Source organism: Biomphalaria glabrata, chromosome 8 (genome assembly GCF_947242115.1).
Source record: "Biomphalaria glabrata chromosome 8, xgBioGlab47.1, whole genome shotgun sequence".
NCBI classification, from domain to species: domain Eukaryota; kingdom Metazoa; phylum Mollusca; class Gastropoda; family Planorbidae; genus Biomphalaria; species Biomphalaria glabrata.
In genome coordinates, this window is record NC_074718.1 from 31,820,255 (window position 1) to 31,839,191 (window position 18,937).

The 18,937-nt window shown below is 36.8% G+C and overlaps 1 protein-coding gene across 3 annotated transcripts in view; it reads left to right on the plus strand.

Moving 5' to 3' along the window:
• The window catches only part of LOC106067317 (uncharacterized), a 44,330-nt gene that overhangs the window by 15,648 nt on the left and 9,745 nt on the right, over positions 1-18,937 (plus strand). For all 3 annotated transcript variants that reach the window (XM_013226486.2, XM_013226487.2, XM_056037870.1), the window contains exons 2-10: positions 8,030-8,253; positions 12,498-12,748; positions 13,381-13,469; positions 14,744-14,833; positions 15,295-15,385; positions 16,978-17,121; positions 17,500-17,635; positions 17,812-17,918; positions 18,630-18,777. In XM_013226486.2, coding sequence (XP_013081940.2) covers positions 8,069-8,253; positions 12,498-12,748; positions 13,381-13,469; positions 14,744-14,833; positions 15,295-15,385; positions 16,978-17,121; positions 17,500-17,635; positions 17,812-17,918; positions 18,630-18,777 — 1,241 coding nt within the window. In that variant the 5' untranslated portion in view covers positions 8,030-8,068. The remainder of the gene's footprint in view (positions 1-8,029; positions 8,254-12,497; positions 12,749-13,380; positions 13,470-14,743; positions 14,834-15,294; positions 15,386-16,977; positions 17,122-17,499; positions 17,636-17,811; positions 17,919-18,629; positions 18,778-18,937) is intronic.

The following is an 18,937-nucleotide window of genomic DNA, read 5'->3' on the forward strand; positions in this document are numbered from 1 at the left end:
CTTTTTTATTTAACCGTTAAAAAATTGTATTGTTTTTTTTTTTATTTTTTTTAACTTTCGGTATCCAGCTGTGTTTAAAAAGTGTAATGTTTATTTTCCTTTTGCTCTCCTATCACTGTTCTTATATCAGTAGAGCTCTAAACTTTGAAATATAAACTAAGGGATTGGGGTTTCTTTTTTCAAACAGCATAGTTATTAAGGGAGCAGGAACCTGACATTAGTTGGGGAAAAGTAAAGGCGGTTGGTCGTTGTGCTGGCCACATGGCACCCTCGTAAACACAAGGCCACATAAACAAATGACCTATCTGTCCTATAGACCACACGGTCTGAAAGGGGAACTTTACTACTTGACTTGGTGTGGAGAGCACACGTTATCTCTATTCGTCCCTTAAGGAAATGAAAACATTGCTTAACTTGTGTTTGGTGAGCAGAAATCTAGTTGGTTTTCACAAGTCGTCACCATGACAGATCTCAGCAGCATGGTGGATAACTCGGCGTGAGTTTTGTTTTTCTTTATTCGTTACATCTGCTCCTTGCTGTAAGTGCTCCGTTTCTCACACAATCCCTCCCCACCCCAGCCAGCGCGTGAATGGTAGGCCTGCTGAGTTTTAACAATTGTTTCACAGGGTCGTGTCTAATCCATCTGAGCATCCACCCCAAATTTTGTTTAATCCGGATGTATTCAATCGGAGGTCAGATCCATCTGAGCATGCTTCCATGTGTGCTGTTGCCTAGCGACTTTCTAATCTAATCCCAGTTCATGAGCCGGTGACAAGACTTGTGACAATGCGTGGTGAACACACAAGGGAAAATTGGAAGAAAATAAACTATTCCGTTGTGTCCACTATCTCTTGTGCAGCAGTCTTATGTTGGGAATGGATGACGCTCAAATGATGTATTTATCCAGCCTGACAGTAATTTGACTACGTCCACTGAAATGGCTGGCTGGACAGTTGAAATTGCTGTTATCGAGTTCCTTATTTACGAGCATTTCACTGATTCTTAACTTTTTCTCCATAGTATATACCTTGACGTTTTCAAGATAGCGGGTTTTGTTGAACTTCACTTTTTGTTAAGTTTATCTTGAGCCAAGTTGTTATCTTAAGCCTTGTTTTTTTTTTTTTTTTTGCTAAGTTTATCTTGAACCTCGGTTTTTGCTAAGGTTAGCTTGAGCCTTGGTTTTTGCTAAGTTTATCTTGAACCTTGTTTTTTTTTTTTGCTAAGTTTATCTTGAACCTCGGTTTTTTTTGCTAAGTTTATCTTAAGCCTTGTTTTTTTTTTTTTGCTACGTTTATCTTAAGCCATTTTTTTTTTTTTTTGCTAAGTTTATCTTGAGCCTCGGTTTTTTACTTAGTTTCTCTTGATTGTTAGATTTGATAGAACCTCAAATTTCGCTTTGTTTGTATAGTTTTGTTTTTCTCCTCTAGCTCTTCCTTAGTTGGTTAGTTTAGAAAGAGCCTGACCAAGTGAAGGGCTACTGCCACGTGCTGAGCTCACTGTACTTGGGACCAGTCTAGTTACATTTGTCTCTTGTATTTCTCTGAGCTTCTGTGTGTCTACTTTGGTCAGTAATGTAGCTCTAGCATCCTCCACGTCTCACAGCTTCATTCTGCTCTCCCCTTTTGTTTGCCATCTACGTTTCTTTATCTGGGTGACACCGTTGGTCTGCTTTAGAATGTCATTAGTATGTTGACCGTACGTCCTTTATTGCTGACAGTTGCTTGTGTGGTCTAGCCAGTGCAGTCAGATAAAAAAACATCAGAGACAGTATTCTTTAACACTTTGAAAGTTGACGTACAATTTGTTTGCTTTTTTGTAGTTTTGTAAAGTGTGTGTGAAAGTTGATTGTATGGTAGCACGAGGCAGTAAGACCTAAGTGATCATTATCTCTGGTCTTCTGTCATAAACTTCCTAGATTTGAAGGAGGAATTAGTGTGGACGTAAAAATGCCAGAAGGGCATGCTGTGTTTTGCAAAGTTTTACTTTCTACATTGAAAATAGAATAGCGCACCACTCGTTTCAGAAATCTGGCACATAGATGTAGATCAGGGTAAAAAAAAAAGGGGGGGGGGCACAGAAAATGTATGATGTAAGGGATATCTCCAGAAAATCTTTACCCACTACGTCATTTCCTCCAAGTTCGAATGTCATTTTCCAGTTCATTGAGATGGTGCTCGCTGGCTGCTGGGCTGTCATTTCCTAGCCACTAATTACATTATTTAAAGGTCTTTTTTTGTGTGTGGGCTGACTTGAATAGCGTCGATAATTAAGGCCGTTAGCACAAAAGCTAGACTCCACTTGGTAGGCAAAAAAACCCTGGTGTGACACAAAGTCTGGGACAGCTGGGGACATAACTTACGATCTCACTGCATGGTCTGAAGTTGAAAGCAGTCTAACAAGGGGATTTCTAACCCATGTCGCGGACAGGATAGTGTGGTGTGGAGGCTTAGATAGTATACAATTATTTCTAAATGACAACTGAGAGAAATACATGTAAAAATAATATATAAGCATTAAATTAAGATATTGTAACAATGTGCCTCATTGAAAAGAAACTATTTTAGAAGTGAACGATCACTTTTTTTCAATCAACAGAATCCAAAATAAAAGTGCTAAGCATTTAATTCGAAGTATTTTCAAGAGAGAACGTGAATAAGAAATATTGCTTTAAGTCATCGAAACCAGTATGAATGTCTTAAGTTAATAGTCATTCCTGCCACTGCCAGGATCTAGCTGCGTTAAAGCGAGTTACGTCATTGTAGTGTCCCCTTGACAGTACCCGGGAATGGTATTCCACTAATTACTGTTATCTGTATATGTCTTTAAAAGCATCTTCAAATTTCGTCGTGCATTTTGTGTTCATGTCTAATTAAGATGAAGTACACGAAGGGCCTACTGTGTCATTTGAAAAGTCCAGACATGAGTAAATAAGACAGTCACAAAGTACTGCTCTTTCACCGTCTGTATCGCCTTTTGATTGCACAGTGTCCGGGTACGTGGAGACCGAGTATAAGCCAATGACTTAATGGAACGCAATGTCTAGTATTGTCTTGACTCGAGGTGCTCATTGCTGTCGCCATGAGTTCATTACGATTGGTCAACTTTGAATTGGTGAGCAATTTGAAAGAAATTTACCTAGATACTTGTAGTTCTTAGTCCCTAGAAGTACATTGGGTCTGCGTAGTAGTAGATGCCTTGAAGTGCCCTTCTCCTAACTGCGCTAAGCATTAAGTGCGTTTGAATGTCGGTCGAGGCGCTTTGGGTGGATAAGCTGACATTTCCTGTGTCTGTCTGTCTGTCGTTCCAGCCTCCTGTTGAATGGATTGACTTCCCCTTGTTTTTGGAATCAGCCCTTCCTTCCTGTGACGCGTTGACTTTGCTAGGCCGCATCACATGCACTACTTCAGGACGAGGGCGTGCTTGGCCTTTTTTAATTACTATAAATGACGCCTTATAAAACCCACATAGAAATACTCAATATGGTTGATTGATCTTAACACGTGACTCATCTTTCCCGTTGATTTTGATTTCCAAGGGAACACGATCTTTTACTTATGCATTAAAAAAAAAAAGTTTCCCTTTCAGACCTTGCGATCTATGGGGCAGATCTGTTTGTATGGCCAATGGTTAACGTTGGGTGTCATGTGGCCAGCATAACGACCATGTGCCTTTACTTTCCCCAACTAAAGTCGGGTATCCATTAGAGTTTGTAGACTCAGTGGCGCCTTAAAAATCTCGAAATTCAAAATCCCAGTCTTCGCGTAGATTCTAACCAAGGACCACTTGTTCGGAAACCAAGCACTTAACCACTCAGTCCCCTATGCATGCATATGACAACTTTTCAGTGCATCAAGCACCATTAGAAAATCATTCAAGTGGTCAATATGCTAATAGTTGTCAAGCTACAAAATTGTGTAGACCCAAGGATTATAAAGTGGCATCACTTTGGTCTCTGTGCATCGCCTCTTTGTTGTTATTGACCCCCTTTGAAAGTGTTTCCTAGTTGACTGTTCACACCTCCACGTAATCTATACATCATACTCTCCGGTATATCGGTCAAGGTTATCCAGGTGCATTAGTTGGCATTCTGGCAAATATTTAACAACGGGCTGCCAAGTTGCTATTTAAATCATGAATGTCCTTCGGGATCACCCTCCCCGCCCAGTGAACGTAGATGTCTGGATATGGTCAGCGATGCTAAAGTGCGTCCAGCTTAAACCGTGATCACATGGTACAAATATTCTTTAATTTTAAATCGGTTGGCACTTCTTGTCCGAGCATGGTGGGGGGCCTGAATGTCGCTGAAATCTGGGATTATGAATTTCTGAATCTTTAGTACGCCCCCGAGTCAACAAACTCCAATATGTACCGAACTCTTAAACTCTATTTGGGTAAAGTAAAGGCGGTTGGACGTAGTGTTGTCTACATGACATTCGGCCATAGAAACAAATGTCCTATACATCACAAGTCTGAAAGGGCTACTCTACTATATATATAGTTGGCATTCTGGCAAATATTTAACAACGGGCTAACATATATATATAGTTTGTTCGTTGGAAATGAAGTGGGGGGGGGGGCCGCCGTTTTTATTATCTCAAAGTAGTACACGCACGCAACGTATGTGTCCCACTCTTGCCCCTCCCCCCTCTTTTTTTGATGTTAAAAAAGGTTACCTAATGACCGCCCCCCTCCCCAATCGTTCTTGTCCTAAATTGTCCACTGAACCCAGAGCCGTAAAGTTAGCCAATTAGTTTGCTATTAATTCGTTATCGTTTACAGCACGGGATGTGAGCATTCAACGGGGTTTAGCCTTGGCTTTTAGGTTGTTGTTTTTTTTTTATTTTTTTTTTTTATTCTAAGTTTCCAGAGTTTAAAGGGCGCTAGACGAACCGCTACATATCGGGGTTATAAATCTAGTTCACCATTGTTGTTAGGTTTTTTTCTTCAATAGGCTTAAAATAAAACTGCTAATCAAGCACTAAGCACATTTAACACGTTTTGCATTATGGCCTTCAACTGTTTGAGAATGGCTGGAAAAGTTTTCCATTTGCCCTACACATCCTAGTCAGGGTGTGCGCCAGACAATTGTGTTCAGTACCTAGATATCTAGAGCCACTGTTATCGCATTATGTCATTTTTTCTACTTTTTTTTTTTTAACTTGCAATGTTTTTTTTTTGTTTTTTTTTCACTATTAATCATAATGACAGACTGCACCTTATTTGACGGCACCGTAGTCACAGACACAGTTTAAACCCAGTGGTATAGTGATGTGCTGGTGTGTAGTTTGAAAATACCGCGTGTAACCACCAGGTGCTTTTACTATGGTGTGGAGAACTTGACCCACATTGTGCACGGTGTGTAAACAGAAGTGTTATTCCTTTTTGTGCTAGTAAACTTGACCTACTAGATCTATGTTTGAAAATGAAAGAAACTACACACTGCAGCGTGGGCCAACAAGACGTGAAACAGCACAACCATTTTTGTGTGGTCAAAGTTGTTACCTGGTCAAGAGTGTACGGTTTAAGTAAAAACGAAAATCTTATGACAGTTGGCTGGCTGCCCGCTCTTGTGCTATGCATTTCGAACTGTCTGTCACGATGGTTCCAAGTTCGATTCCTGCCCGTCGACATTCCACTCCCCCCCACCCCCCAACTGTCATGCAGGAGGTTTGTTCTTGGAGGTAATCTTCATTTCTGAGAGAATGTCTTTATTTATATATGTACAAGTATAATATACAAAAAGTTTTTTTTTAAAAAGGCAATTCCTCTTATACGAAACTGATGACTTTGTGTAAGAGCGATTACTTTGCTCTTAATATGACAACATTAAAAGTCAGATTCTCGTTTGAAAATAGGCCTTTAGATCCAGACTTAGGAGACGATGTGTTCCTGAACGTCTAGTTATTTGGTTCACTCTTTAGTGAAGACATGCGGGCATTAGGACAGTCAAACCAGAGTTTTCCCTTTTGGCAAAATAACTAATAATTATTTCCCCTAAGATATACATAAACTATCAAATTTTAAAGAAAATCGTTTTCGAGATACGTGTCCAGGTTACATGAGTGCCGATGAAATTGCGAACTGAACAGAGGAATTGTTAAAAAAAAAAAAGTCTGTTGTCTCCACGCCCTAAAGCACGCGGTGAAGTATCACATCAGTTTTGGTCCATTAGTGTGTCCAGCCATACATTCACTCCACGCTAGTAGAAACTTGGGTTGTCATGCATGTAGTCTTATGTTTATAGCTCTTTGTAAGGGTATTACAACACTTTGTCTCTCTCTCTCTCTGTGTGCAAACACACTGCCGAGGAGTAAACCTGACCCACCTTGAATGTGTACAGAAAGGCGATTCAGACAGTATTCTAACGCCCTCCCCTCACCAACTTTGGTATACTCGCCAAGCCAGCATTACGTAAGTGACCTATTGGCCAGGCGTGTCTGTACCCCCCCCCCTCCATACAAACACATGTGCATCTTTGTCTTGTCTGTTCATATTGTGCTCTCCCTATCTCCCGCTTGCCTTCACGATTCTAATGATAAGACTCGACCCAAGGTCTGTAAGTTTGTTTATACGGAAACACCTGTTTTGTCCAGGTGACTGCAGTTGAGCTAAAACATTCATTTTCCGTTAACCTAAAAAAAAAAACTTTTTTGATTGTCAATTATTTGAATACATTTTTTTTTGTAGTCAGCACTTTAATCAACGTAGCAGTATTAGTCTGGGTGGTCGGGAAAAAAACAGAAAGCGAACTGTTGAGTAAACAGTTATTGCTGTTTTAGTAAACAAAAGACGTACTGGGAGCAATCAACAGAGCAGGATACACTAATGCTGACCTGACCAGCCTTCAACGATATTTAACTGGATGATTTAATGGCACCACTTTTTGTTTTCTCAACTGATACCATTGTGTGTTAGCGGTAGACATTGGTTCAACCTCTCCCCTCCCCTTACCTCCTTATTGACGTGTTTATGGAGATCTCAAGTCTCCCGAGACAGGTCTGTGGAGTTGGTGGACTGGCCATGCTGGTCAGGCATGTAATACTGCTTGGTCAGCAGGAAATAAATCAGAGAGCTAACGGTTGAACCGTTTTTATTTTGTTCTTGAGTGGAGGAGTTCATATTCTATTGTACAGGACGCTGTACGCCAGCTAGAGCACTGGATCTTAACGTTGTTTGCCTGGCTGTTTGGTATGCCATCTTGTCTGTCATCTCGATGTTCATGGGTTCGAATCCTGTTCTCCGCCACCCCCTTCCGTCCTGTGGGAGGTTTGGGCTAGAATGTAGCAATCAACTCTGAACATACAGGTTTCTGCCAGAAAAGTGGTTGTTCAATTACATATAAATTGTACTGGTCACCGAACCTAGGGTCTCGGCTTAGCACCTGGTGGGTTAAAGTCAGTTTCTAATTTCATATCAGTTCTAGTAAAAGCAGTTAGCTGGTGAGCAACAAGTTCTTTGTCAACATCTATGTGTCAGCTATACTCCTAAGTATTATAGCTGGAATTGGTTGCCTGAGTCAGCCAGGAAAACCAATGACTTGGCAGAATTCAAGTAATTGATTAACATGCGTGATTGGATTGGCCAAGGAACACGCGTAGGACGTAATCATCTTCCTTTTTGAAGTAACGTCTGTATTTGATAAGATAAGCTGCTTGTTCTTCTAATTTACTTTATAGGAACTTCTGGCTTGAGCATGGCGCATACAGAGTAAAGTGAGACTAAACATTTCTAACTAGCTGCCACACTAATGATTTGATTTCTACCATGGTACCAAAAGCTTGTTGACACTCCACTGCATCGGCATTTGCTAGAATCCTACCAGCCTAAAATATTCAGAATGGTGCTATCCTTTATATTGCATAGAAATTTATTATGCATTGAAGAGTTAAGTTCTATCATGAGAAACTTGTTTCAAAGCTAAATGATTAAACATAGCCCAGTTTGTTTTGATTCCTATAGAATCATGAACAAGAAGACTTAGAAACTTACTATAATTCAACATTGATCATCTTTGTTTTATGAATTTCAGAGTCTAGTCTCTAAGCACCATCACCATGGCAACACAAGAATGATGTCACATGACCAGATGTATTCGATAATTGATGATGAGGATGAGGACTCATCAGATGTGAAAGAGGTCTTGCCCTGTCCGCCTTATATGTCCCCAGTGGGTTACAGCAGTGCCACCCCCAGACACATGTCCCCACTGGGCTATGGCGGTTCCACTCCCAGACAAATGCAGCCTGATGGAATGTAAGTAATCACATCACCCTAACACACTCACAAAAAAAAATATAAAAATCAACTCAGGACTCTCAAAGAGGCTTTAACTTGAGGGCAGTTGTGTTCTAGACAAACGGCTAAGAACTTTAAGTGCATCTTTGTGTCACATAAAGAACCACAGCAATCCTGCAGCAGTCCTGTCATCTCTTTGAACTTCTTTACAAAATGTACATTTAAAAAAAAACTTATTGTATAGGGCATATTTCATCCTACAACATGCTCAGTGCACTATGGTCCAATGTCTTGTGTGAACCTGTTGGTTGAGAGGGGGAGGGGTATCTGAGAAAATGTTTCTATGCTGGCTCTTAGCAAACACAACTCGGGTTGTTGGGATTTGAACTTGAGCCCCCTAGTTATGCAGTTCCTGACACTCAACCACCCATCATTGAGTGGCTATTTTCTGGAGATGAAAAAATTTGTTTGGTGCCAAAAATGATTCTGCCTCCACTTTCTCTTGATGAGAAACGTTTTGAAGATTGAGCTTCCAAACTGTGCAGTGCCTTTTCACAAAAGGCAAAAACAAGTTTTAGCAGCTTTGTGGGGCAACCAACTTTTTTTTTCCAATACTGTTTTAGGTCATCACTTCTGCTGTCAAGGTCAAAGACCTTGTTTAAATCTATAAAAACCAAATAGATTGGCTGGCCTCTGTTGTGTGAGGAACAAGAATGCTGTATATACACTTTCTGATAGGATCTCTAGCCTTTGATCTAGTACTCTGAAGTAAACATTTTCAACAATGCCTAGCGTTGAGATGCTACTGTGATACATATAAATATACAATAATATATTTATTATATACAATAGATAAAATGTTTGTTTTCACTTGTAGATAATTTTCTATTAGACCTATATTTATTGCTCAAGGATATTTATTTGGATAGCTAATGTTGCATTCTGCTCTGTTTATCCCTAGATTTCACAAATTATACTTATCTTCAAAACTTTGGGTGCAATCATTAACACTGATGTAAATTGGCTTAATGTGAATGTCTCTGAGCTTTTTACAAAGCTTATATCAACTCACTCTGTCTGTCTGTCTGGTACAAATTTTGAACATAATGTTTCTTCTACTTCCCATTCTGGGAAGTTGAAACATTGCCCACAATTATTCATTGTTACTAACAAAACACGAATCAATCAAAAAATTAACCATTTATTTAATTAAATAGTGGTAATTAATTAATTTGTTGGATATTGAAAAGGGGACATAAATGTTAAGTATTATTAATTGTCAACTGGATATAAGTGAATACACCAATGAAAACTGTAGCTAACAGTGACAGCAGTTTTGTTTGACTATTTGATAAAGTAGAAATAAATTGACTATCAGTGTTGTGAGAAATCAGATTGATAGAAATGTAATGAACAGAAGTAGCACACACTCAATTCTCTTCCAAATTGTCCCGACCACTTGTGGTCATGCAACATCTGGCCACCACCTGTTTCCAGCAAACAACTTGAGCCAATAAAAAAAATGTTGATCTTCCCTAAAGTACAAAGAATCAGTCTAGATTGTTGTTCACTGATTGGATGCAAGAAGGAATCAAAACAGTGAGACAGTATTTCAGTGACTTTTGTTTTTTTAATTGCATTATTACATTTTCCTTGTTTATTTTTTTTCTCCAATTGAATTTTGAAACTTTTAATAATTAGATCTACTTACACATTAGTATATGCATGGTGCTTGTAATGTTATTTACTACTCACATTGTTAGCTTGGTGTAAGGAATTAAACAAAGGTTCAATGTCCAACTTAATAAAGAAAAAACTGACCCTGACACTTGTTTTTTCTTCTTTTGCAAAGCTTAAACAAAAAAAAATGGGGAGATGGGAGGAGAATGACCTTTTCTTAGCAGCTCTAAGTCCATTTGAAAATATTTTTTTTATGTATAAATATTGAAAGATGGTATGCTTATAGTGAGCATTGAAAGATGGTATGCTTAGAGTGAGCATAAGAGGGTTTTAACCTTAATAGAATAAATATTCACACACAAAAATATTTCCTCGCATATCACTTGTTAGTGGACGCCCAACAGATAATAGCTGATGTAAGTTTTTGTGTGGTCTGACTTGTCACGTTTAGATATCAAAAACTAGACATGTTATTTTGATGCTAGCAAAGTTTAGGTTCAATGGCTACTTTTTATCTTCTGAAAGCTAATGATATTTTAGAAATGAAATATATAAGCCATTTCTTTACTAAAATTACTCCATTTTTAAAAATATTTACAATATAAAAAAAAAAACGGAATTCAGAAAAGGATGTGATTATTTTTTATATTTATACATATACATCATACAATTTTGTAATTTGACCAAAAAATGTTTTTAAAAAATACTACATAATGAATTTTCTTTGGTACCAAATACCTTTAACTTTGTTTTAAAAAGAAAGTTTGCATTTTCTATACACATAATTGTATGCATTTTAATAATATGGTTCAATAGGCAATTTTTTATATTTTTTTTTTTTACTGTTTTCTATTACTAATATATCTGAAATTACTGAGACCACAGGCCCATGAGCAAAGGGAAAGATTTCTCCCAGAAAATGAGAGCTTGGCCATTCACCAACCCCTTGTCTGTAGGTCAACCACAACTAACTAGGTGATCAGTCAACAACATCAGTAAGGCCAACCTCACACTGAACCATATCATCATAACAATGGGTTCATTGAATGTTAAATGGCAAGAAAAATACCTGATACTGAAGTCCTTTGAAGAGTGGGCCTGCAAAGCATCCGCAAAATCCTGATGCAGTCCCAGCTGCAATGGGCAGGCTACATCTGCAGAATGGAAGACTCTCGTATCTCTAAACGACTCCTGTATGGCTAATTAAGGGAAGGGAAGCGATCACAAGGTGGACAAAGAAAACATTTCAGGGACACCATCAAAGCTTCTCTGAAAGCCTTCGGCATTGACCCAGCCACTTGGAAGATGGAAGCACATGATAGAGCACAAATTGTAGAGGACAATAGAACAGAACTGGCAGAAGAAAAGTATCAGAGAAAAAAGCAAGGCCAATGTCACTAGCTCTAGCTGGAATAGCCTTCCCAGTGTGCAACTGAACTTTCCGGGCTCATATAGGTCTCACCAGCCACATTTAAAAAAAAAAAAAAATAAAGTTCCTCTTTCAGACCTGGGGCAGATGATGTAAAGGTCATCTGTTTCTGTGGCCCATGGTTAACAAGGGTGTGACCAGCACAACAACCAACCACCTTTACTTTTCCCTAACTAATGTCAGGTACCCATTAGTGCTGGGTTGACTCAGAGGCGCCCTATAGATCCCGAATTAAAAATTACAAGGAATTGAACCTGGGACCCCAGGAAAGCTTAACCACTCAGCCACCACATCTCCACCAGCCACATGATGTGGCACAAAACCTCAGTGCAAAGCCCTCAGCCCCATGGATGACATTAGTGGTTGTCATCAAACCAGGATGGAAAAACGATGAATGTTGTGAAATTTGTGCTGAAAATATTAAAACCTACCTTTTTTATTTGCAGTCCTTACCAAACAGTAGACACATTTGTAATTTTCTACTTTTACTCTTCAATCAATTCAAATAATGCTTAGATATTGCTTTGTGTGTGTCTTTTTACACAATTTTATTTAAATAGTAATAATGACTAAATGAGATTCTATTGTAGAAGATTAAGAATTGAAAGCTAAAACAATTGAGCTTTTTTTCCCCCCAACATTTTTAACTTATTAGCAGTCTTTCTGTAATGGTTTGATCCTAGAAATATAGATCCTACAAATATATTATTGATTATAGTCTATTTCTCTTAATGGTTCTTGGACTAGTTTCTCATGTTAAGCCAAATTTTGAACCATGTTTTGCAACTTGATAACCCCTTCACCCCACCATCATATCATATCTACTTTGTTTTCAAGTTATAATGCTTAAATAATATTTCCAGTCTCTTAGTCGTAGACTACAGGGTTACTACTAGTGTGGAAAGCTGCTTCATCTTAGAAATAACATAATTAGTAGGTCCATACTAGTTTTAAAGCCTATGCTTTACTGACATATTTCATCAAATACATTGTTCGCCTTGTTTTATTTTTAAAGGTTGTCTTTGTCCTCCTTTCTAAGGTTTTTTCCTCCTTGTCTTCCCATGGATGTGCAGGTGTCTGGTAACCCTACTTAGTTAATTTTTTTAAAACATTGTACATGTGTACATTTCTTTCTTATTTTTTGACATTTCAGAGGGGATCAAATCAAAATGGAAAGGGGTGGTATGTTCCTGAACTTTGACACAAGCCAGGCATCTACTAGCATGAGCTTCAACACAGTTACTGCCACTGCCGGCAGCCACACCTCGGTTAAACAACGAGAGGCCAGTGAGTACAACTATGCCCAGGCTCTTCTCAAGCAGGCCCCGAAGTTGACCAACTCTGGGGATCTCGATGGTGGCAGTGTAATAAGATTAGCCCGTGCCTACATCACTTTACAACAAGGTATGTTTCATCTTTATTTTCATTTTTCGCTCACCTACATTATCTTATTGACCTTAACACACTTGACTTCCTACTCCAGCCTTCAGGTGTGCCGCCTATCCCAGAGATAATCTACCTTCTAAGAAAACATTACATAGCAGTAAGTCGGCAAGGACCTGTCATTTAACACAAGTTTTAAAAAAAACAACAACCAAAACATGGTGTCTGAAAAGTTTCACTGAATACTTTACCGCTTAGCCAAAATTTGTCTCTTAAGAAGGAGATCCTTACAGAACAATAAAGAATATACTTGAGGCAATAATAAGCTCTTTCATCCTCTTCCTCAGAAATGCTTTTGCCACTTTAAAAATTATTTTCACCATTTAGGAGAGTTATTTAAAATTTGTTATTCGTTTTTCTATTTTAAGTTTTGTGCTATAATGCAATTACTTGTGAATACGAATTAAATTTGTTGAGTTTTTGTTTAAAGCATTTCTTTATGAGTCCATAGAGAACTTGTTCTTCAATGAATGTTGAGGTTCTCATAATAAGCTAGCTGAAAGAGGCGCTCCTTTATCACACACTAGCATCTTATTATCTAACCCATCTGTTTCCCATACACATGATGTCTGCTGGTTTTTTTTTTTCTTCAGGTTTAAAGTCCTGGGAAAGTTCTGGAAACAAAACCAAGTGGTGGCCAGACTACCTTGATGGGGGCAAGCTGACATTAGCAGCACAAGAGGTGAAGCATTAGCTTGTTAACCATCCTATAGTAACTCTTGTTTAGTGTGATGTGTGTGTCTTTCTGTGTACTTCTCATTCAGAGGAGGGATCTAGTGAACGAAGTTTTAAGATAATAAGTGAACTTTAGACGTGCACTCCTTCACATTGCTCAGTACTTGCTCACGTAGACTGAATATAATATGCATTTGTTTTGCACTTCTTAAGACACTTCTCCACACACATACATATGTGTGTGTGTTTTTTTTTTGTTTGTTTTTTTTTTAAAGTTTTTGGGTGAGGGAAGAGGGAGGACAATAATATGCAAAAGGGGTGGGGAGTTCTTGTGTACCTTTAAAAAAAAGTTGTTTCTTTGATCTGTTTTGTTTTGCTCTCTGATGAGTGATGGGGGTAGAGTCAGACTGGGTGGTTGGGAAATGAGCATAATGATGTTTAGTATACATCTTTTTAGTTTTATCATTTCATCAGTTTTCAGACTAACTATAACTTTGGTCTCATGTGTGGTCTTAAGACTTCCTGCACCTGGTTTTTTACTTATGATCTTTCATTTAGATTGGTCTCTTCAATTCTGTCCCTTGGCTGTTCTCTCCTTGAATTCTTGCCAGTATTGTCTAGCATGGCTTTGTTCCTTGCACCAAATTGTATTTTCCAGTTTATCTCAAGGATATATGTTATTTATGTCTTTAAAAATTTTTTTTATTTATGTTTAATTTGGTCTCTGCTGCCTTTTCTGTTCTATATTATTCTTAAGCTGGTGGTGAACAATTTTAAAGCAGTTAATGCCATTACTGCTCACTGTCAGATGCAGAATGGGTGTGGGTGGTGGGTGGGGGGGGGGGGGGGGGCTGGAGACTGATCACCTTTTTAAAGAATCTGTATAAATGTACCCATAGTTTGTCAATTTCAAGATTAGAAAACAATTAATGAAGTCAATTCCTATGGCTCATCTTATTATTGTCATAATATGCTAATTTATTTATTTTTTGCTAATAATATAATTAATCACTTTAAATACATTGAAAAACCTGGTCTAATTTTAGCATATTTGTTCTAAATTTCTAATAGTTTACATTTCAAGGCTCTTTCTCCCTCTAAATTTTATTTATTTGAATCACTTTTCTCTGTGTACATTTTTTTTCTTTGTAGATTTTAAACAAATTATCTCATTTCAATCTTTGCTGGAAATGAAAATTACCTCCCATGGAGTCAGGTCTTAAGTTGATATTTACGTGCCAGACTGAAATAATATTTATTTTTTCTTCTTCTTTGAAACAGACCATGAACTGTTTTGTACTCATCATGACACATCACGGGCACATTGTTTATGTATCAGACGCTGTGGAGAGCCTCTTAGGTCATGACCAGGTAAACTTCTGCATGACTAAGTGGTTGATTTTTAGTCTATTCATACTTTCTCTTTGAAGAAAATTATAATTGTGTTATGATTTTATGTTAACTTTGAAGAGAAACCTCTTGGATTTTATTTTTCTTAATGTGAAAAATTCATTGATAAATGTCAAGGGTTTAAATTTTAAAGAGAAAAGATATTTCAGTTGCTTTATTATTTGCAGTGACCTTCAGATATAACAAACAGATTTAGAATTGAAGAGTTAAAGATTTTTTTTAATATTTTTTTTTTACCATAGAGCCTACATAATTATGCTATCTTTTAATAATCTATATACATAATCTTGTATATATAGATTTTGAGGCCAAATTCTGCTAATTGATTTATTTTATATTCCGTTGTGACTTACAACATTTAAGAACTGTTTTTGTGTAGTTTGTGGCCTTGTTAATATTTTGTTTCATTTTGTTTCTTACAGATCCATCTTGTTGGACGTTCAATCCAGAATGTGGTACCTCAAGATGAACTCCCTGTGTTGGCAGCACAGTTTTCTCTCAGCATCGGTCCAAGTAAGACTTAACATTAATTACTGCATTCTATTGAAGTACCTTTCTTGCATTTTTGAAGGTACAGACATTTGGGTGCGTTTACATTTGGACAGAGGCTTCCATTTAGGGGTTTGAACCTAAAACTGAGTAACTTGACTCCTCAGCTGCTAGGTCTAATGCAATGTTCTATTTCTTTTCATGGTAGTACAATTTTGTAGAATCTTGTAGTCTTGTTAAGATTACATGTGCCTTAATTAAAAAAAAACAGACATGTTAACATTTAGCTAAAGTGACCATGGGTAGTTAATGCAATGAATTGTTGAAATGTAATCGCGGAATCAAATATGACATTATCTGAATAATTTGAATGAATCTCACCTTACAGTTGCTAACTGTAATATTTGTTCATCTATTGTCCATGATGTAGATACACTTGTGGCTATTGGTTTAGTATTTTATTCAAGCAGGGATGACTAAAGCATTGCCAATAATAATATACAGTGGAATAGCTGCAGCTTAGATTTTCAGATCAACCCCAAAAAATAAGTTACAGCTTAGATTCAGTAGAATACTGTGTTTTTAAATAGTATTCCTTTGTGACCCATTAGATAAAAATCTCACCTGTTTTTGGGACCTATGATGAACAACTGATCTTTTCCCTTTAGTTTTCTCTACTTGTATACCTGTACAAGCTGACTGGGCGCTGTTACTTTGACAAATCCTTAACTTACAAACCTTTTCAACAGGCTTTAAATCATGTATGGGAATCAAGTGACAATAATTAGTGAACATCAATTACATTAATAAAAACTAAAACAGGTCTTGTTAATATGACTTGCAACTAAAAGAAAGTAATAAGAGTATGTTTCCTTCGATGTATTTACTTTCTGTAATGTAACTATTTGTTTAGATGTGGTAACTTGTGCCTTGAATATTATTATGTTATACTTCTTATTAGAACTGCAAGTATGGTACACTCATCAAACATTAAGGTGACTAAGTCCAGGATAAACCTATGTATAACCTATGTAAAGAAGGCAGCCCATCCTCTATCATTGCTATCACTATAAAAAACACCAAGACCCAATAATGCCTGGCACAACTTGTTCTTATTGCTACTAAGTTAAAATATCAACCTTTTTGTCTTATTTTGTCTAAATTATTTCTGTTCCTTATTTAAAATATTTTCTTTTATTTCTGTTCCTTATTTAAAATATTTTCTGTCATTATTTCTGTCACTAACTAAATATAAACCAACAATTTGCACGCCAAATTTATTTTATCTAAATCCTTCACCTTCAGTAACAATGAAATTAAACTGGAAAACTAATCCTATCAAAATGAAAACAATGCAGGAACTAAGTTATCTCATTGGAAAGCTTCTTTGTACTGACTTAAGTTAATAAAAAAGAGATTAAATACCCATACATAAGTTGTAATCAATCCTTATGTTATTCACTGTTTTATGAAGGAAATTGGACTTGATTTTTTAAACATTCCTTTGCTTATAAACATACAATTAATTTTTAAACATTTCTTTGCCTATTATAAACTTAAAGATACTTTAGCAGATAGTGAAATCTTTCTGTATGTTGACTATCTTGTCATTTCAGCTGGCAGGTCCACTATACAGAGGTCATTTTATACTCGCATGCTGAATATTAAATCAGTTTCTCAGCAGCAGAGGTATGAATTGGTCCACATGAGTGGTCATCTACAAGATGTTTCACTGACCACTGGCCAGTCCAGTCCTGGTGGTAAGTATATCCATACATTAACTTATATGTCATATCTTTTCAGTTAGAGTTTCAGTCAGTCAATTTCTAAGATGCATATTTATATAGAATGTAACTAAAGGGAAGTAATACTTAAACACCCGTAAATTAAAAAAGATTTTTTTAACTATAAAAAGATAAAAAGGATTATTCAAGCAATTTTAATTATTATTACTTGTGAAGTCTTATTTCAATATTACAAGTTGACTGCTTCTAAAAGAAATTAACAATTTACATAATGTTGGATTGTATTTAGAAAAAGAAAATCCTAGACTTAAAGGCACTTCATAGTAGGATAGGCTCTGTTAGTTCCTAAAATATCCATTGTCCCTAACATGTTGATATTATATCCTATAATAGTTCAGAGGGAGACTTGGCTGATGTGTGCCTGCAAGGTCATGACACCACAAATAGAAGAGGAAGGCAACCATGCTCCTGTCACTGAATGGATCTCCCACAATGCCTTGGATGGAAAAATATTGTACATGGATTCTAAGTATGTTAGGATGCTTTTTATTGTAATATAACTCGCATGTCTATATGTTATACACTTTCAGATGGGAGGGGTGAAGAATAGGGTTTCAGATATTCTTTCAAGCATATAATAAAAACATATGAATTTTGGTTGATTGGTATGAAAAAAATGAATGATCATGTGATACCCCTTTTCAGGTCTTGTCAGGTGACAGGCTACTTACCCCATGAGATGGTCGGGCGTTCCACATACTGCTTCATTCATCCCGATGATCAAGAGCATGTTGTGTTCAGCCACAATCAAGGTCAGAAGGATTTATGTCTAGATTAGTTAGCCAATGATCAGATTAGTTAGCCAATGAGATCAGATTAGTTAACTGATAAGATCAGATTAGTTAGCCAATGATCAGATTCTATGGATGTTCAAAACAGTTTCTGTTATGACTTATGGCCCATGTTCAAGGTCCTAAAAGATTAATATCCATTGCTCAAGCAATACAATTACTAGTTAAAAAATGTTTTAGATGACAGGAAAATATATTTTATTTACTTTTTTTTTTTTACTAGATATTTATATTGTAAAGAATTTGTTTCCTGGCTTTAAATAAATGCAATATTTCTATATTTATTTTAGCTTTTACATTTTTCTTTCCTATTTTAATCTTTCACTTAAACACTTTGCTTCTCTCATTCAAGCATTTAAATTGCATTTTATTGGATTGCGGATGTTTGTTTGTTTTTTGAGAGAATTATAGAAGACTATAAACTATAAAGTCTTCAGTGACGTTTTTCAAATTTTGTCATAAGTATCATCTAAAAAATAAATACATCATCTACAAATGAGCACCTCCACCCACCCCAACCCCATTTTAATTCAAATATTATTTTGCTTTCAGATAATCTTAAACTTTGTTAAATATTTCTATACCCTCACCATAATTCTAGTTGAAGATGTGGCTGTTCTTGTTGCACTTTAAAACGTTTAGTGTAATCTGTCTTCATGTCCTGTCTCACAGCATTGATCAATGTGGGAGGGTCCAGCTGCACCTACAGAATGTTCCGGAGGAGCAATGACCTGATCTATGTCCACACCACCACTCAGCTGGCCAGGGACAAACAGAGTAATAAGCCATCATTTCTCTTCTGCATCAACCAGATCATGGAGTGAGTATTTAAGTATTTTGTAGTGTCTCTTGGTTATGTCAGGAGAACTTAAAAGTAGTCATCTTCTTTTTTGAAGTAACATTTTGTATTTTATAATGTAAGTACAAACACTAATATGATTATTTTATACAAGTCCTCTACTTTTACTTTGCCAAAAATG